The sequence below is a fragment of the Colletotrichum abscissum genome (assembly GCF_030869225.1).
Source record: "Colletotrichum abscissum strain IMI 504890 chromosome Unknown Scaffold_47.1, whole genome shotgun sequence".
Taxonomy (NCBI): domain Eukaryota; kingdom Fungi; phylum Ascomycota; class Sordariomycetes; order Glomerellales; family Glomerellaceae; genus Colletotrichum; species Colletotrichum abscissum.
Window position 1 is genome coordinate 144480 of NW_026850398.1, and position 19560 is coordinate 164039.

General features: G+C 53.2%; 6 protein-coding genes across 6 annotated transcripts; 4 read left to right on the forward strand and 2 right to left on the reverse strand.

Moving 5' to 3' along the window:
• Positions 1-3835: 3835 nt before the first annotated feature.
• On the forward strand, positions 3836-5468 carry CABS01_13693 (uncharacterized protein; the record flags this gene model as incomplete). Its single annotated transcript, XM_060547035.1, has 3 exons — positions 3836-3857; positions 4107-4176; positions 4232-5468. The coding sequence occupies 3 exons, from the start codon at positions 3836-3838 to the stop codon at positions 5466-5468; spliced, it is 1329 nt and encodes a 442-aa protein (XP_060394625.1).
• Positions 5469-7201: 1733 nt separating this feature from the next.
• Positions 7202-7756, reverse strand: CABS01_13694 (uncharacterized protein; the record flags this gene model as incomplete). Its single annotated transcript, XM_060547036.1, has 1 exon — positions 7202-7756. One exon carries the CDS (start codon positions 7754-7756, stop codon positions 7202-7204), a length of 555 nt encoding a protein of 184 aa, XP_060394626.1.
• A 1125-nt stretch (positions 7757-8881) lies between these two features.
• Positions 8882-9602, forward strand: CABS01_13695 (Erv1/Alr family protein; the record flags this gene model as incomplete). The annotated part of the gene is made up of 2 exons (XM_060547037.1): positions 8882-9123; positions 9230-9602. 2 exons carry the CDS (start codon positions 8882-8884, stop codon positions 9600-9602), a joined length of 615 nt encoding a protein of 204 aa, XP_060394627.1.
• Positions 9603-10381: 779 nt separating this feature from the next.
• CABS01_13696 (proteasome component PRE3) lies at positions 10382-11517 on the forward strand (the record flags this gene model as incomplete). The annotated part of the gene is made up of 6 exons (XM_060547038.1): positions 10382-10415; positions 10504-10549; positions 10609-10623; positions 10682-10716; positions 10859-11099; positions 11202-11517. The coding sequence occupies 6 exons, from the start codon at positions 10382-10384 to the stop codon at positions 11515-11517; spliced, it is 687 nt and encodes a 228-aa protein (XP_060394628.1).
• Positions 11518-12590: 1073 nt separating this feature from the next.
• On the reverse strand, positions 12591-13190 carry CABS01_13697 (uncharacterized protein; the record flags this gene model as incomplete). Its single annotated transcript, XM_060547039.1, has 1 exon — positions 12591-13190. The coding sequence occupies one exon, from the start codon at positions 13188-13190 to the stop codon at positions 12591-12593; it is 600 nt and encodes a 199-aa protein (XP_060394629.1).
• Positions 13191-17471: 4281 nt separating this feature from the next.
• On the forward strand, positions 17472-18989 carry CABS01_13698 (cyclin; the record flags this gene model as incomplete). The annotated part of the gene is made up of 2 exons (XM_060547040.1): positions 17472-18743; positions 18804-18989. 2 exons carry the CDS (start codon positions 17472-17474, stop codon positions 18987-18989), a joined length of 1458 nt encoding a protein of 485 aa, XP_060394630.1.
• Positions 18990-19560: the final 571 nt, after the last annotated feature.

Below are 19560 nucleotides of genomic sequence, written 5' to 3' on the forward strand. Positions count from 1 at the left end.
AGGGGATTCGAGGTACTAGTTGAGGTGGATGGCGCTTATTCGTCTGTTGGTTTGAAGGAGAAGTATCTATGCCGAAGGCCAAGGGGGTATCCAAAAGAACAAGATATGACGATGGCAGGAGAGAGTTGTTTGGAGGAAGGAAAAAGAGAAAAGAAGCCTTGAAATGGGAGGTAACCGGATGGAGCGAGAAGGAAGAGAAAGACTCGGTCAGACCAGACCACTGACCACTGACCAGACAGACAAGACGATGCGAGGGGCTGGGGGGGTAACAGAGACGGGGCCCGAGGGAAATCACAGGCCGCAGTCCAAACCATCAAAATTGCTCTCTTTTGGGTTAGACGTGATCCTTGACTCTTGCGCGAGCTAGCTAGCTACTCCGTTCGTGTAGGCATAGTACGAATAGAGACTAGGACTCTTTGCGAAAAACAAGGGACCCTGCCCCCTGTTCATATCCTCAGCCTCTGTTCCCCTGTACAGATAGATCATCATTAGAGGCATGGCATGGCATGGGTACGGAGTAAAGGAAAAGAGAGAGAGACAGAGAGAGAGAGAGACAGAGAGAGAGAGAGAAACCGAGCCAACATCTCAGCATAGTGAGCACCTACACACCCACTCAGCATCACACAATACGAAAAGAATAAGATACGGAACCATAGAACGCAGCAAGATCAACAAAGCGTCGCAAGCAACATGCAACTCGCGCCTGCGCCTGACGTCATGGGCCCCTCCAAGATTTGGCGTCGAGGGTGCGGCTAGAAGATGCCGGAGCCGGGGTCATGCTGCCCAGCTGAGCCAATTGCCATCCTAATCTCGAGCCCCCATTCCGGCCATCAGCAAGCACAAGTTCCTTGAGCCTTGAGCCTTGAGCCTTGAAGTACCACTAAGGTAAAGTACAGTAAGCTCTCATGCGCCATAGCCGGCCATGTCCGGGATGCTGCCGCCAGCACTCGCAGCGTTTCACCATCACGAGCCTTTTCCAACTTTGCCTTTTCTTATTACCCTACAGTAAACTTGGTAAACATTGTGCCGCTCCCCTTGCATGACAGGTGCTGCAGTCGCCCACCGGGACCACCAGTACGTAAGAAGACCAGCATCTGCGCAAATCTTATGTGGAGAGATGATGGCAACAACCAAGATAAGGTGAACAAGCGTGACACAAGGTCTCACCAGCTTGCCGACCATCCGGCTTCTCGTCCATTTTTTTTCCTGTCTCTTTTCCTGAGCCCTGCCAAGATTTAAGGTAGGACCACTTGATTAGCTGATCTGCCGCCTGGGGTCCTGCGCTGCATTCCCGTCTCCGGCACACTCCGTGCCGATTGTCTCGGCGCTGCTCCACTGAAACTCGGCCAGGCCACCCCGCTCCGCTCCGGGTTCTTGTTGACACCGACACTCCAGAAAGCATGCTGATTGAGACGTCTATACACGTTGAAGATTGCTTTGAGCATTTATTCTTCACTTTCTTGATGTTGTCTCATCCATTCATGAGCTCAAATGGCGAGACGTCCCAACAAATCCATCTCATGTCAAATTGGCCAATTGCAGGATGGCGCATAGGTACCTTACTATAGTACTTGTACCCTCCACGGAATATCGCAACATCAGGATTATAGAGGCATCTCAAGTGTATTTTTGATAAGCTTCATGTCATCATATCAATAAAGGAGATATCATCATCATCTTTGACTCACTCCAAGACACCATTTCTTTCTAGCCCAGACTCGAACCTTCGAGGTCATGTCCACTTTTCTTCAACATGATGTGCCCTGATCTCTTTCAACTCACCTTCGTACCTGGAAAGGACTTGACCATTCGATTCCCTTTCAGGTGAGGAGAATCTCTATCTTGCCCCATCCAACTATTCCTCTCTACCAATTTTCTTTGCGGGATCTTGCACTCATTTCCCTAGCCCTGTCCAGAGTTGTTCACCCTAGTAATACAGCAATTCACGAACAAGCAAGTGATAATGGCAGGTCTCACCAATGCGAATAAGCTTACAGTTAACTATCTTTGAAAGCTGTTACCCAGATCAATCTCATTCCAAAGTTATAGCCCTTTCCCTAGTCCGGGCCCGACGGTGCCAATGATGAACCTCCGGGAGATGGAAATTTCCCTCTTTCTCCCGGGCCCGTCCCATCCATAAGGTATATCGCTGCCTGACAACCATCTCTGAAAGCTACCATTCTTTGAGACCATTCTTCTCAATTTGGCCTTGCAGTGTCTCAATATAAAGCCTAACTATTACTTTCACTGCCTAGTAATAGTTTCCGGGAGCTCCCCCTCTCATCGGAACCCTTCTACCCGCCTCGCGCTCACTTTAGACCATACCCTAAGATAATTTTCACTGCCTGATGATGTCTGGCAACAGCTCTCTAAGCTCCCACCATTCGAAGTGCCTTGCCCCCATGTGTTTTTCACTGCCTGCACACCCTCATCAAGACTGCTCTGCTTATACAAAGCCTCATGATGCACTTTATGGATTTGAGAGGAATCGAATTTCCTTGTCAGTCATGACCGCCTCACTATAGCCTCGGAAAGCCTTCTTTCTCATCAATTGTTGTCCTTTATGGAGTCTATCCCTCGATCTTGCTCATGATATGATTGGTAACCTGGCAGCCGCCTGCGAAATGATCTCTGCCTGTCATGGGAATAGGTCTTCCTGCACCGAACAAGTCCTCAAACCGGCTTCAGGATAAGGCATGGCAGATCGGCCACTTGCTCTCGACCCACTGCATATCTAATGTGATTTCTCACGGCCTGGCAGCAGTCCTGTCCGGCTCCTACTCTTGAGGATCACTCGGCCCTCCCACTTCTCGCCCTGTAAGGTTATGCTACCTATGCTTAATGATGCTATTCACTGCCTTGGACCAGCCTTCGGAAGCTCTCGCCCTCTGCGTTCTCCTAAATCTTATCCTATTTCTCATGCTGTATTTTCTCCCCATTTGTCGTGCTGCCTTCTCGTGCCCCTTTTCCGTACTGCCTTTCCTGTACTGGAATCTTCTCGCGCTGTCTCTCTTGTCCTGCCTCTCTGATATTATCTCTCTCTTGTGCTATTTCTCTCACTTACGATGTTATCCTTATGATATCTCTCTTATGCTATCTCTCTTGTGTTATCTCTCTTGTGCGGTCTCGCTTATACTATCTCATTTATACCACCTCTTCCTTCTAGTCCCTCTGTTACTACCTTTTATATACTACGTCATTGATATCGTCTCTCTCCTTAACTTTAATGCTCTCTTTTGCGTTATCTCTCTAGTTTTATCTTAATCTCCCGTGCTACCTCAATCTATTATAGTGTCTCTTCCTCTAGTCCTATACTATTTCTCCTTTTTACGCTAAATCTCTCTCCTATAGTATCTCTTTCTCTTATACTACCTCTCTTTCTTTTACTATCTCTATCTCCCGTACTACCTCTCTCTCTTATAATACCTTTCTCTATTGTGTTACCTCTTTCTCTTATAGTATCTTTCTCTCTCGTACTATCTTAGTCTACTATATTACCTCTTTCTCTAATGCTATCTCTTTCTCTAATATTATCTCTTTCTCTAATGCTATCTCTCTCTCCTGTGCTGCCTCTCTCTCCTGTGCTGCCTCTCTCTCCTATGCTGCCTCTATTCCCCGTGCTGCCTCTGTCTCCCGTGCTGCCTTTCTCGTCCACCCCTCTTCCCTTCCTAGCTCCCGCCCCTTTCGATCTCGCCCTATCCCGTAGCCCATGATATTATCCACAACGTATACGGCGAGAGCTAGGCGGGGCGAGCGGTCATAAAGGGCTTTCTTTCCCTTTCAGCCTTGTCAACAAAACTTCTCCTCCACATCCACATCAAAAAGTCCATTCAAGATGGACCAGCAGTACCACGAGGGTAAGTCTGCCAACCTTTCTTTCATTCCAGTGTTTCTGGACCCCTCAAAATTCTGATCGAGGGCATTGGGCCCCTGGTTCACTGCCTCTGAGGCTTCCACCTCGATCGCGGTATAAAAGGAACCCTCTTCTCCCTCCTCGCAGCTCGATCCTTGGCTACCAGACACCGGTCTCTCGGCCCCAGAGGTCATAGGAGATTGGCCTCCCGTCGCTTTGAGGCGCAAGAAGAAATGCTGACGATGTATGTTAGAGGAGCGCAAGCGCCTGGAGTACTACCAGGCGGAGAGGGCCAGAATGGCTGGTGCTTACCAGTACGTCCCGTAAGTTCACCCCGAGTCTCGCTCAAAATATCCTCTTCTGATGCTAGAAATATAGCCCCGAGGAAGCCTACCCGGCCGAAGCTCTGGCGGACCACAACGAGATCGAGGGTCCCCGTCTTCACGACAACTACCACGAGGCCGCTCAAGGCGCCCACGAGAATCCGCTCTATGTTGAGCACCTAGGCCAGAACGTCGTGCTTCCCCAGCAAGCCAACAACGCTGTCGAGGGACCGTTTTCTCAGCAGAGCCAGAATGATGCCATCCAAGCCGAGCATTATGCTCCCATCGACCCCGAGCTCCAGAACCAGGCCATTATTGCCGTTCAGCCGGCCGGAAACGCTCTCAGTGAGCCTCACGTTGCTCCCGCAGGCGATTTCCCGCACCCGAATTTCAACAATCTGCTTCCCGATTACATCTATGACTTTCAGACTGGCGCTGCGAACATTCAGCCAGGCCACGCCGGCCAGATCGACAACTTGCTCCAGGACGGCTTCAACATCCCGTACCCTGACTTGGGCCCGATCCCTGCACCCTTCCCCGACTTTGGCGATCCCGAGATGTTCCTTCGAGAGCACGAGCAATGGCAGTATTACAACAACCAGGGATTCGAGCAGTATGGGCAGAAAATGGTTGGCATGCAGGCGCAGGAGATGCCTTATCAGGACGTGCAGCTCCAGTATCGTGAGGAACAGCATAATGAGGGCCGAGAGTATCAGGAGATGCCTTACCAACAGCACGCTCAGGACAATGAATATCATATTCATGGACAGGGCCACCACGACCAAGTTCTTCACCAGCAGCATGATCACCATGTCCACCAGAACCACGCATTCGATCAGCCGCAGCAGGAGCAGCACCATCATGACCACAACGAGGATGCCCCTCTTCAGCAAGACGACGCCCAGGACGCCGCCGCCGCTCCCAACCCGCTCGCACAGGACAATAACCCTCAACCTGCCGCCAACGTTCAAGCTCCTCGGGCCAGAAATGGGAGACGGTCCCATACCAGAACCATCGCAGGTTCTCAGTTCAACGACGGAACGCCCGACCCCAACCCGGAGCACTATGGCCTGGCAGATGTCTCTCCGAGACCACCTTGCCGGGAGCTCCCGAGAATGGTGAATGGCGTCCAGAAGGTTGCAATTGCATGCAACCGATGCACTAAGATCCTGTCGCGCAAAGATGAGATGCGCTGGCATCTCCGCCGCGACCACTATGGAGAGTATTATCCCGAAAAGGGGTTCCATATCGAGAAGGGCCGCCAGCAGGCCCTTCTCGATTGCCCCAAGTAATTGTCATCAGGGTGGAAGAAGTTGGGCATGGTTCCGTAATTGATAGGTTGGTAGTTGAGATAAAGAAATATTGACCGAGAACTTAATAAAATGGATGTGATTTCTCGTAGACCCTCGTCAGTAGATTTAACGGGACGATTCGTCAGAGAATAAACAAAGCGTGACTAAGCGATCACAGAGGAGAGTAATTAATAGAAAAAAGAGGTGCCACATTGAGAAGGGCCTGCTGGTGCCCCTTCTCGATTGTCCCCAGTGATTGTACTTAGGATGGAAGGACTTGGGGATGGTTCTGGAGTTTGTTTAGTAGCTAAATAAAGAAGTGCTTTCCCATAGACACTCGTCAGTAGATTTAACGTGACGATTCGTCAGAGAATAAACTAAGCGTGAGCGAGCGATCACAGAAGGGGCCAAAGAGGGTTAAAGTGCTGGCTCAAAGAAAACATCTTATATAATCCATACTAAGATATCCTCTTTTGAAAAGTCTTTCCCGCAAAGATGAGATGGGCTGGCATCTTCGCCGCGGCCACTATAGAGGATATTATTGCGCAGAGGGATTCCATATCGAGATGGACCGCCAGAAGACCCCTTTTCGTTGTCCTCGCGAAAGCAGAAGGAAGATTATGGAGTATTCTGGTGGGATAGAGTCGGTAGTCAATCCAGACGTGCTAATTGGGAAGTCCAGGAGATAGTGACACATTGACCAGGGTCAAGATCAGGTCCTGCTAGAATGCTCCAGAGATGGTTATTGATCCCCTTTGGGCGAACTGGTGTCGAGTACTAGAATGGGCTTGATAGTTGATGAGTGAGCCTTGCTTAAGAAACTCAACAACCTGGAAACTTGACCACTTGATGTACGGATCGTACGGTGGACGCTGCGGGAGAGATGATGAGCTGAGTGAGAACAAAGCACCAAATGCACGAAGCTGGACCAAAGGTTCTAAGTGAGAACAAGGAGCAAGTGATTGACGACTTGAGCTGTAAATGCTTGCCCTTGAGTCGGACTCTAGTCGTGGACTAAGACCAACTCTTCCAACCTTAGGGAATCCCACAGGAAGAGTTGCTGTGAGTAGGACTTACTGGAATGTCTAGAGGATGAACGATCGTGCTGAACGTAAGTAGAAAGTAGTTGAAGAGACTAGATAGACATGGAAGTTTAGTTGACTGTGTCTACAAAGGGATCTGTATAGAAGAATCCAAGAAGCACCATCGGATATATAAGTGTCCCTCAACTTCGGAAGCACGTTCTACGTGAGGATTCGATGACGAATAAACAACGCGAGATTGAGCGTTCACAGAGGAGAAAACTACTATGGTTGGGTATATGTAGTCTATGAGGTCTACCTACCTTATAGTGAATGGCGCCCAGAAGGTCGTAATCGAGTGCAATCGATGCGACAAGATTCTTTCGCGCAAAGACGAGATGCGGTGGCACATCTGCACAATCTATTACGGGTAGCAAGGTATTCAAGTAACTGGTGGGAATTACGAGATGATGCCTTTGAGCGAGGGCAAGAGCAGACCCTGCTTGCCTGCCCCAAGAGCGATTGATTGCATTCGCCGAGTCTGGTGCGCTGGAATCCTTGGAACTTGATAGGATCATCCCTAGTGTATGTAGAACCTGACGATAGCTTCCAGCTGAGCCTATGTTTTCTGCACATCTCATCTGCCTCGATATCAATTGTTGAGAGAGACCATGAGAGACATCAGAACACTGGAAGAGTTGCTCCAGATATTCAGACAAACGTCAGATTCTTATTCTTGAAGGGAATCAGAGCTAGAATGACAGCGTGGTGATAGTACGAAGTCCGATCAATGACACCATCCGTCAACATGCCAACAGACCCCTTGCTCTGTTTGTTGTTCGTCTGGCCAAAGATCAAATCATCCGCGTGCCCCAACTCCATGCCCTGGCGCAGTAGCGCAGCACTCTCCTGGGGGAGGTAATACGCGCCGGTCCTCGCCTTGCCCACGCGTCCGTCGCGGCTGATGACGACGATCCAGGCAAAGTTCATGATGGGGGCGCTCTGGTCGGCCGGCATGTCGATGCCGCCTTCGAGGCCGATCCAGTAGTCTGCGTCCTTTTCGACCTCCCGGGCGTTGCGGGCCCGGTTCAGGGCCCCGCGGAGGGTCTCTTCGTCGGTGAGGGGCTGGTCTGGGACGCCGGAGGGGACGCTGATGCCGCGGACGGTGTAGGTTGCGCCTGGGAGGGCTGATTCGAAGCCGAGTTTTGCGGCTTGGACTTTGACTGGGTTTTTGGAGGCTACAATGATTGAGATGGGGGTTGCCATGTTTGCTGTGGTGGTTGGTGTTGTGATATGGATGAAGGTAAAGCAAATTCTAGGATAATGGTACTGGCTGAAATGCTGGATTTGTGGTCACAATGGAAACTCGAAAAGATTGAGGTATGCTGGCATGGAATCAACTGAGAGTGTGGTTGCTATTGAGTTTCTTATGAGATATCTAGAGTTGAGGCTGAGAAAAGTGAGTCATCCGGGGAACACCTGATGAGCGAATTGCTTTGGTTAGTAGATAGTTGCATTTTCATGAGGCTAAAACCAGTGGATTTTGTACCTTTGAACGCGCAATTGGCAATTGCAGCTTACCTTAAGGTACCTTACTGGAGACGGCGGGCGGGAAGGTCGCCGGCACCCTGGCCGCTGCCAGGCGTTAGGGGAGTGGAGTGGGCCCGAATATCAAAGTTAAGGGGTAGCACGCTGCACGGGCCAGGGATCCCACAGGGCTGGGCCGATTCAACCAGCGACCGTCAGCGACTATGACCCCTAAGATAACGTTGGTGGCATTAGATAAGCAAATCTTGGAGCGAGCTGGAGGGGAACCTGGCCTGAACCTGAGGAGACACCTCTGGGGCTCTGAGAGATGGGATTTTGGGGGGCCATTTGGAGCATCTGGAGCAATTTGGGGGGGCATCCATGTGCTATGAAATCTCACCACTGCGGCGGACTGCGCCAGGGGCCATGCGACAGGTGGCACTACGCCCAAACTGCGGCGACGGGATTGGCGGCAGCAAAATAGCCTCGTCTGACGACCCCTGCGCCGTGGGCCGACCAAATGTCCCCTTACTGCGTAGCTTCCTGAAAGTCTGAAAGATGAACCACCCCCCTGGTCGAACCTGTCGTCCCTCGCCGAGTCTCCCCTCCTCGTCGGTGATTACTTGGGGAGGGTTTCTTCCCGGCCCTGGTAAGCTCAGATAACCTAACCAAAAAGCTGCCAGAACGACGCGATTCCCGTCCGAGGTTTCGCATCCTCCTTTTTGCGGGAGATTCTTTCTTCTCTTCAGTCCTTTCCTCCACCCTTTCGTTACCTTCTACCGACCGTATCACTTACCTCTGCGCATACCTCGACTTTTGCAAAGTCGCCCCCCCCAAAAGTCAAGCGACAGCCAATCGCCCACCATGGCGCGGAGACAACACCTCACGCTCATGGTCCTCCTGGCCGTCGTCGCCTTCTTCAGCATCTCCTACCTCTTCTCGAGCGGCACCAGCGAACCCTCATCCCCCGCGCCCCCGGCCGCCGCCGTACCCCTAAAGGGCGATTCCGTATCGTCGAGCGGTGACACCCCCGATCTTGGCCACATCTCGAGCAGCATCCTGTCCGGCGAATCCATTGCGCCCAAGTTGGAGAATGCGACGGCAAAGTAAGCCTCCCGCCCTCTTGCATGAGAAGAATACCCACATCCCGGGACCGTTCCCTCGGGTCTTCCTGGTTCTCAAGGTTATGCTAACACAGTCTCCTCCCCGCAGAGCCGAGCTCGGCCGCGCTTCGTGGAAGCTCTTCCACACCATGATGGCCCGCTTCCCCGAGAAGCCCACTCCCGACGACAGCCTCGCTCTCAAGACGTACATCCAGCTCTTTGCCCGCCTCTACCCCTGCGGCGACTGCGCTTCCCACTTCCGCAAGCTGCTGGCAAAGTATCCGCCCCAAACGAGCAGCCGTAACGCTGCCGCGGGCTGGGCCTGCTTCGTACACAACGAGGTCAACACCCGGTTGAAGAAGGAGCTGTTTGACTGTAACAAGATTGGCGACTTTTACGACTGTGGGTGCGGCGATGAGGATAAGAAGAAGACGGAGGGCGGTGGTGATAAGCCCAGCGCTGAGCTGGCCAAGGACGGGTGAGTTATGTTGCTTGTGGCAATGACTTTGGGATTGCTCTACATGGGGCTTCTTTCGCTGACATGATGGCAGTCTGACCAAGGGCGGTTAGAGTGTTGATTGATCGATATGTTTTGGATATCCGAGGCGCGTGACCATTGTACCATATCTACAAGAATACCTGTATAAAGATGCATTTCCTGGGCTGGCGTTGTGGATCACCACCGGATCCAGCGGAACAAATTGAATTTGAAGGTCTGGACGCATTTGCTCTGATCTGTGTCAAACGGAAATCGTCTATATTGGGGTTAAATTTCACATGCCAGTATCTATGGTGGCAGAATCTCCATCCCAGAAGCTATCGTCCTCACGTGGGCCCCTCCGGAATAGCATCGAACAGCTATTGAAAGGGTGATACTGTGACCCTAACACCCAAGCCATACGATGAATTTTCTGTATAAGGATATGAATTTTGTTAAGCAATCGGACTTTTCGTTGAATTGAATTAAAATCAGCTCAATATCTGCTAATGCACATGGCATCGTTGCGCGCGTCACCAATGACTGATTATGTCAGCAGTCACGTGGCTCATCCAATCGTCCCGGGCGGGCAAGGCCAACGCGTTCTGGAGCTGCCTGAGCTTCGTCAAGCTCCGTTCAACCTTCCACCGACGACACATCAAACCAATCCACCCCCCTTCGATATCTACGCCGAATCTCCCCCCCTCCCTCCGACCTCCAATCCTCGACAAACCGAATTTTCACACGAAGTAACGAGTTACACACCACACATAAGTCATCAAAATGGAGTTCACCACCACCGGACAGCTGAACGAAGGTACGGGCGGGCAGAAGCTTGGATGATGCTATTGCGGGACCACACACCCCAGAACGGAACACTGAAGCTGATGATTGCGGGCGGACAGACGGCATTCACATCGACATGGAGAGATTAAAGAAGGGAGAGGTCAAGTGAGTGATGATGCTACATCCTCGGCCCCCCACAGAACCACTGCTAACCTATGTCGTAGCCTCGGAACCTCAATGTAAGCTACCCCTCCGATCGCCCCTCCCCTCCCGCATACATCTGACACCTCGCGATAGTATGGCAGTCACCTTCAAGGACGGTGTTATTCTCGGTACGTCAGATTTACCCATACATGTCTTCCCAAACGCATACGCCCCCGCGGCGGCCACAGTAGACTTTGGTCACTCTTGGAGGGGCAAACAACCAGGGACCATACGAGGAACGTACAACTGACGACGAGTCACTCCATCTAGGTGCTGATTCCAGAACAACGACGGGCGCCTACATTGCCAACCGAGTCACCGACAAGCTCACACAAGTCCACGACACCATCTGGTGCTGCCGGTCAGGCTCCGCCGCCGACACCCAGGCCGTCGCCGACATTGTCCAGTACCAGCTCGGCCTGTACGCCATGCGCAACGGAAAGCCTCCCATGACCCAGACCGCCGCCGCCATCTTCCAGGAGGTCTGCTACGCCAACAAGGATCGCTTGACGTAAGTTCTCTTGCCTTCTGCTCTCGCGCAAGTGTCTCCGAGCGACCATGGGACACAGGGACGCTAGCATCTGGATGAAAACTAACTCGAAACGATCCACAGCGCCGGTCTCATCATTGCCGGCTGGGACGAGCGACACGGCGGCCAGGTCTACTCCATCCCCCTCGGCGGATCCCTACACAAGCAGTCATATGCCATTGGCGGCTCGGGTTCGACGTACATTTACGGATACTGTGACGAGCACTGGAAGGAGGGCATGGAGGAGAAGGAGGCCGTCGACTTTGTCAAGGGATCGCTCAAGGAGGCCATCAAGTGGGATGGCAGCTCTGGTGGTGTCATTCGCATGGTCGTCCTGACCGCCAAGGGCGCCGTGCGGCATCTGTACCTCCCCGACGAGGACTACAAAGTGCAGCACTAGGTGGGAGTAGTTGAATGTGGGAAAGCGAGAGGAAGAGGCAGAGAAAGGGAGACGTTTATTGTGATGTGGTTTGAGGAAAGCCAACTGGTCACCTGCATCGACACCGGCCGGGCATGATGAGCAGCAGCAAGACGTCACACAGGCTAGTTTGCCGCGCGGTCACGAAATTGCCCCCCGAGTCCCGAGGAGAGAAGACAGAGCGAAGAACGTCCATGCCGGGGCGAGATCTCGGGCTTGGCGACAAACGATGAATGTACAATAAATAGATTACCCGCAAGACGAGATTTCTTCACGAGAGGCTTGGGGGTTACTCCATGGGCTGTGACACTGTGACACCCCAGAAGATTACGATAAGGTACGGTACTACACAGCACGGAACGGGAGTAGGTACGGGTAGTTCGCGTGGTCGATATGATAAGATGCGATTGCGTGCGATGCTGCAACGCCACAACGGACGGGGGAGAGCATCAGAGTCTGGGGGTAAGGTTAAAAGTTCAAGTCCTGGTATTGGTAGGAAGTGGCTGAAGGAGATGCCGGCACGCGAACGCTGCCACCCCGTATGCACGATGCAGGGAGGACGGCACAATCACTCTACGGAGTACCTACATGGTAGATTAAAAAAAACTAAGGGGTGTCAGAGTGTCACTGTCGCTATCACTGTCGAAGCCTCGGATTCGGAGGCGGTGAGGGATGGTATGGGGGAGGAAAGGGGATTTAGCGCTGCTCGGTTCTGCGGGATGGTGAGTGATGAGCGGGAACAAATCAGCGGGCGGGGGCGGGGGAGGACGGGGGGCGGGAGGTGCCTTTGGCTTCTCGTTGGAGGATTTGCGATGTGATGGTGCTGTGTGGGTTAGCTTAACCTGTAGGTGAGGTTAAAGGTGAGTTTGTCTGCCCGAGGCACGCTTGATGGCATGGTGTGTTGTCTGGGCAAAGGTATCCAGAAGTTGAGTACGCAGTACGGTTCTTGGGAATCTTGACGCTGAGAGAGAATGTCGACTACACAGTACCCAGTCGACACGAAGCAAAGCCATCCAAGTTGTAACATATGGAGTAGGAGCAAGTCAAGTGCATGACTAAGTTGGAGAATGATGACGGAAGGGTGATAGCAAGTCGTTGGCCGTCGGTAACGATTTAGGAAAGGTCATGGAAGGGCGGTGGATAGGAACGTGGGACGGGGCTGTCGGGCTGCGGGCTGCGGGTGTGCCACGATGGCTGCCATGGGCTGCAATATCTGGCGATTGCGCGATATGCCTTGCTCCGTCCAGATTGATCATTAGGGTACCCGTACCTGGGGGCCGGGGCGGTATTGCGGTGAAGGCCTCATTATGTGTGTTGTACCTATCCATAAGGTACGGGGTAGTGTTGATTAGATGGGGGAATTTCTTGGAAACAAACCCCAAGATCCCAAGACCTCGTGCCGGAGGGAACGCCGGGTATTGGCCGGGAGTCACCATCCGTGCAGGCCCCGGGGGGGCGTCAAGGTGTCTTGGAAGGGGGAAAGGGGAGCTGGGCGTGGGATGGATGATGATGAAAGCTTGTTTTTGTGTTGCCCCTTTTGGCCGCGTTGGTAGTGGCAATGGGCATTGCCGTTGACTAAGGTATCTTGCTCTGAGTGTAGTAGGTAGGTAATGGGTGTCAGGAGGTGGGATAGCGGCAGCTGAGTGTTTGTACATAGATTGCTAGCGGTGTAAGCAGCAGACAACCCTTTGGCGCGAATGCAACGATCCGGCGGGCATTTGGTCGTCTCATGTGCTGTTAGTCAACATTCAGTCGGTGTTGACAGGTATCTCGCGTTGGACGGGCCCGGCGGGTACCTGGGATAGGTAGGCGACCAGGAACGACGGTCGGTCTGTTTCTATTTTCTGAGCCCCGAAATGACCGGTCGTCAAAGTCGCCGTGGCCTCCGTGTCCATTGTCAGAGCCCGAGACAGCTTTCTTTTTGAAAGGGTGCGATACTCTGTGGAAAGGGGGAAATAATGGGGAGAGCGTGGCTGGCTATGCGATTATGGAGTCAACAACGATGATGTTGCTTGATTTGGACGGAAGTGAGGTCCAGATTCGGCCGGGACTTGAGCGGGGGATACTGGAATAGAAATCCAGGATACCAGAGGGGCATGTACATACACAGTACTCCGTAGTGTAATGCCACTGCGCGGTGTTTGCGAATTTGCAGTACGTAAAATGGGAGAAGCTTGTCGATGTTTCCTCCGAGATCCAATTTGTGCCATGGCCAAAGTTGCAAGCTGCAGTTATTTTGGTGGAGCTGGAAGGGCATCTCGGGTCCAGCGTGTCGTATTACGGCAGGCAATTGGCGATTGGAATTACGATGCGAATGCTCCGTACCCAGGTATCTTACTGTGGTAAGGTAGGTACCTTATTGCTACTCGATTGGTTCCATTGGGTGTTCAGGTCACCTCAGGCCAGAAAGGGAGGTGGCAGGGCTGGCGGGCGGAGAGGAGGGGAGAGGGGAGGAGAGGGAGATACGTACCTTATCTTATCCGATAAGACATCAGAACAGCAGAACGTGCCAGGGGGTGAAAGTGTCGAAAAGTCGAGGTTCCAGGTTCCCCTGCCGGGCTCAGGTGGCCCCCTGCTCGCCAAATCTCTTATCAGCGGTATCGCGTTTCTGAGAGACCAATGGGAGAAGGGCATGGGCACACCCTCTCCTCCCGACGATGCGGATGGGTCGTCTGTCTTTCCGCCGCGTGTCAGTTCCAGTGGTCCGCCGTCTTTTGCAAGCGCTCTCTCTATGATTTCTTTTCATTTTGCGTTTTTCTATGCAGACGCTCCGACTCGAGGCTGTTGCCAACTTGCTTGGACGTGCTGCGAGTGCGACCTGTCAGGTCAGTCAGTCTCTGTTGAGGCGAAGTTGAAGCACGGTTGCGGGCTGGGGAAGCATCCAAGCCATTCAAGGTCTGAGGCACAAGGCAGAGGTTAGAGTTGCTCTATGGCGAGAATAGTATTCGTTGGGCAGCCATCCATCCCATCGGGAAATGTTGGAGACTTTGGTACTCTTCAAGTTGGGAGAGCTCGGGAATGCTTAAGCAAGGACCGGGGCTTGTGAGGTTGCGGCTGGAGAGGAGCGCAATTTAGGTCCATGTCGAGGTGAAGCTCCAGCCTCCAGGACCTCGGCGCGAGGGACGAAAGAGTGAGAGCTGGATCATGGATGGAAAATGGCGAGAGCAGGATCGCAATGAGGCTGTGCTTGGTTCGGTTGGGCCCGCCGACTAGGAACTGGGAGTTTCCGACTTGCAACGATGGCACGAGCAGAAATCCAGATTCGGGGGGCAGCCTGGGAGGCACGGAGGACCCTTGGATTTCTTGGCCCACAGGTGACGGGTGGTGTTGCTGTTGCGGGAGCTGTGAGTGGCTGCTACCTCACCTTACCTTGCCTTCCATCCATTGCTTGCTTGCTCGTGGGAGTGGCACGGTCGGGTGTTGGTGGCTAGCGCGGGCTTCTGTCATGTCATGTTTCGGGTGGCTCCTCATCTTTTTTTGCCATGCCGCCACACGAGATGCAGCGAGACATTCAGTCAAGATGAGATTCATGATGGTCATTAGCTGTACATGTAGACCTTCTGCAGATTTCGAGCAAAGACGGAAGAGGTGATGAGTGAAGAGTGATAAGACTTGGGTTTCCATTGCTGAGAATCACTCACTCACTGCTCACTGAATTCTCACCGAGTCTTAGAGTGAAGCTCAGAGCGAAGCTCACATGCCTGTGAATGACAACTCACGCGCGGATCCAAGACACGCGGGGAACCACGGCCGTGGCATCGCAACTGAGCGTGCATGCTGCCAGCTGCGCTGCGCTGTAATGAAAATGGAACAGTTCGCTGCACGGCACTACTTACTTTTGAACCCGTCAGCCACCATGAGTGACGAGCGACAGACGGTTTGGAGTCTGGAAACAGTCTACAGTGTAACAGTCTAAGGTAGAGAGTCTGGAGTCTGGAGTTTGGAGTCTGGAGTGATGCATCTGTGCAGTGTGCCGTCATTCGGGGAGCTGCTGCACATCAACAGGTGGTAAGGTCCTCTCAATGCTCTCTCATCCACTCATCCTTGAATCGACTTAACCTAGCTGAGCCTTCTGGCGGCCATCTTTTTGCCATCTACCTCATCCGTCTCCACCAGACCGCCAATCTCATCAAGGGTCCCCCTCTAACCATCTCACTCACTCTGAGTATCTATCCTCTCTCATCAGGTCACAAAAGTAAGAGAGCTGTTTCCCTTCTCATACATCTCGAGTAAAGACCAACCAAGCCACACAAGTAACTCACATTCATGACCTGATACCATCGTCTTTACTCGATATCTGGTCCAGACAGATGAAGCAAGGTGCCTGTCCTCAGCAACAACAGCATCCACTCCCCAAGTTCCAGGCCCAGTCCATCGGCCATTGCGTCTCCAGCGCTCTCTCCACCAGCCCGCTGCCCCCTCTACCGTCCCTCCAAGGTCCCGCTGCCCAGGTACCTAAGCATTGAGCGCTGTTTCCTGCCTTCACCAAGTTTCCCCCTCCATCGCTCCTGCGCAGTAAAGGGCCACCCACCTGCCTGCCGCCTGCCACCCACCGCCGCCGCCGTCGCGCCCAAATCCTCCCGCCGTTCTTCTTTTCCCCCCCCCCCCCCCCCCCTTCTCTATTACCCGTCGCCCATTTTGCCAACCCACGCCAGCTTCTCCCCCGATTCATCCTTCATCCACCATCCATCCACACACACCCTTCCAACCCGCTCTCCTCCGACCCTTTTTCTCTCTTCCTCCTTTCCTCCCCCAGTCTGCTTTTCTGTTCTGGCTTGTCTCGTCCTTCCTCTAGACTGGACGTCTTTTCAACAAGGGGGGCTTCTTTCGACGACTTCCTCTTCCTTTGATCTCGCCGACTCCCCCCTCCATCGGTACCTTGATTGTTTCTTGGTACTCGACATCGCAGACGCTCTGCGAAACAGAACAGAAACAAATTCTCGAGTCGCATAGTCGGACGAGCCCTCTTACCGCCTCAAGATTCCTGCTCCGCCAAAAGGTCGCCATCGCCGCCTCCTTCGACACCACCCAACCGTCTCTGTCAGGCCTAACGCGTCTCGTTGTGAGCCTACTGCCCTTCGACCCGATCCGACTAGACCTTGTCTACCTACGACCTCTTCGCACTCGACACCTCGTTGCTATCTCCGACGAATACTTCCTGCGACCGCGGCAAAGATACACCGTTGCCCCTTCATCGCGTCGACCTTCCCGCCTCTCTACCCAAATACTCAGTATCTAGTAGATCCATCGCCTGTCGACAGGCCCTTCCGCCTCTTTGTTGGACGACTTAGGTGAGTTCGTTCCGTCTTGCCTTCCGCCTCGGCGATTCTCCATCTTCCCTGCCTTTTCCCTACAACCCATGTCGCACTTCACTTGATTCGTCCTGGCAATGAGAGGCGCCCCTGTGACGTCGTTCGAGCCTGCGCGCGATGCTCAAGGCTGCCATCAGCTCTGCACCCAAGGCTGCTGCCATCACGATCAAGACGTTGGGCTGTGGTCTCAGCACGCTTGCCTGTGTCGTTGTTTCCCTGCTGGTGGATTCCGGCTGCTCATCTGCCATCGAGCTGTCCTTCTCATGCCTTGACCTGCATGTGCAAACACTCAGCCTTGCTTGCCCACCCTCCGCTGCCCATACGCACTCCCCTTCTCCTTCCCCACGATTACGGCTCTTGCCTCACGTCACCGCCCTCGCACAAGCTCTTGAGTCAGCCTGAGGTTCGAAAAAATCGGCCTTGTGCCGCGCTCGTTTTCTCGGTCGGGAGTCTTGGGCGCCAATGTCATCACACGGCAACCGTTGCTGCCCCAATACTACTTTGGCCTCGTACAAACGCAAACCACAAGATGCAATTTAGACATGATGCTAACTCGTCGTTCCTGCAGTTGCCTGTTCCAACCATCCTAATTGTAACTCAGTCTTGCTGGAATAATACGATGCTATGGCAGCTGTAATCGGTGACTACGTCTCTGATCCCTCCCGTTTCCATAACATGATTGCCAACCCGGGCATTCAACACCAACACTCGCACGATTCTCACTACCGATCCTCAAGTCGGTCAAGAGACGTCCCTGCACACCACGCGTCTGCGAGCCCGAGATACGCACATTCTACGAGCACCCCGCCCACGCGTCAAAAGCGCCCCGAACAAGACTCGGCCGAGAAGCCCGCGCCCCCTAGCGCAGGTGCATCTCGCTTCCCCTCGCCTCCATCATCTTCGTCGCCAACCCGCAGGCCCCAGCATGCTGATAGCCCCGCATACATGGCAACCGATTCTCGCGATGCCGGCCATGCTGGTTCCGTAGTCGCCTCTGAACAGGCTCACCCCGCTCCTAGCCAAGACTCACAACCTCAGCAACCTTCGCCCGCATCCGATGGAAATGGTGTTGCCGGCGCCACAAACTCATACCCCCTCTCCGATGCCTCGTCTCCCGTACAGCAACCCCAAGGCCAGACAATTCACATTCGCGACTTGGCCCATATCCAGAGTCTCGCTAAGGCCGACCTATTATCGGGTAATGGGCCGGGGATACTGAACGATCCGCCGCTGCAGGCGATGAAGTACGAGATCAGTGCGATGCCCATTGGCGACATCATTGAAATGGTCGCTGCCCTTCTCACCAAGATCACCACCACCAACGACCTGCAGCATGATGCCATGCAGCGCAACGTTGCGCATCAGCAGCAGGCGAGCCAGAACAGCGAGTCAGGCAACGGCTCGCAAATGAGCCCGTTGAGCACGTCTGTGCTTGCTTTCCATGGCAAGAACATCCCTGCTATCACAATTCTGAGCTACTTGTCCCGCATTCACAAATACTGCCCGACCACCTATGAGGTCTTTTTGAGTTTGCTAGTCTACTTTGACCGCATGACGGAGCGAGTCAACGAGATGGTGGTCAAGCACGAGGAGGCACGGAGAGTGTCTACTTCCCAGTCAACTCCAAAGGCACAGTCGGCCGACGTCGAAATGCGTGACGAGGACGACGAAACCGACTCGGATCTTGCCGACGATGACGATGCGGACGAACAGAACACCAAGACGAGCGAGAGTACCGGTAGCATTGTACCTCAGCCGACACCTCCTGGCGCGCCCCCGGCGGCTACGTACTTTGTTGTCGACAGCTTCAATATCCATAGACTGGTCATTGCGGGCGTAACTTGCGCGAGCAAGTTCTTCTCAGACGTCTTTTACACCAACTCCAGATACGCCAAGGTATGTAAATGGTTGAACTTGACCGATTTGTCTCGCCTAGTGCTCATTCTCATGTCTTAGGTCGGTGGTCTTCCGTTAGCCGAACTCAACCATCTCGAGCTTCAGTTCCTCCTATTGAACGATTTCCGCCTAGCGGTTCCCGTCGAAGATCTCGAGGCGTACGCGACCATGCTGGTCGAGTTTTACGCGCGGGAAGTGGTGGCACAGCGATCACGCCCTGCTGCTGTGACCGGTGGTGATTCCTAAGCAAATTTGCAATATTGCAATACTATGAGATTAATACCCTAAACTACGCTGATTTGGGGTCGAAGTGGTCTGCTATGGCTTGCTGGTACCTTTTACTAGCATCGCATCCTGGTAGAATCAACTTTTATACGTTTGGCTCGTTGGCACCTCAGAGCTTGGGAGGGATATTGGACATCTACTCATCCGACTGGGCACCAGAGGCTCGGAGCAGATTACAATTCTTGGGCGAAGGGTGCGCACCGTTTCGTCAGGGCGTGTTTGGTATGACGTCGAGCGACCAATGGACCGATGACCAAGGAGAATGGATCAGTTTTTTTCCTCGAAATACCCGGATAGAACGGGTCTGTATGGAGTTTTCGTGGGCGGTATTATATTGCAAGTTCTGGTGGAGCGCATTTGAAGGCGACTTCATACGTTGATCTCATTACGAGTGGTGGATTTCGCGCGCGAGCTGTACATGGGCAACCAGACAGACGAAAGACGGAAGACGGGTTCTGTGATGAACGGGCAGGGGTTGGACTAGGCTACACTACACGCTACGTTACGTTCTAGACTTTGCGCGGGCATACTT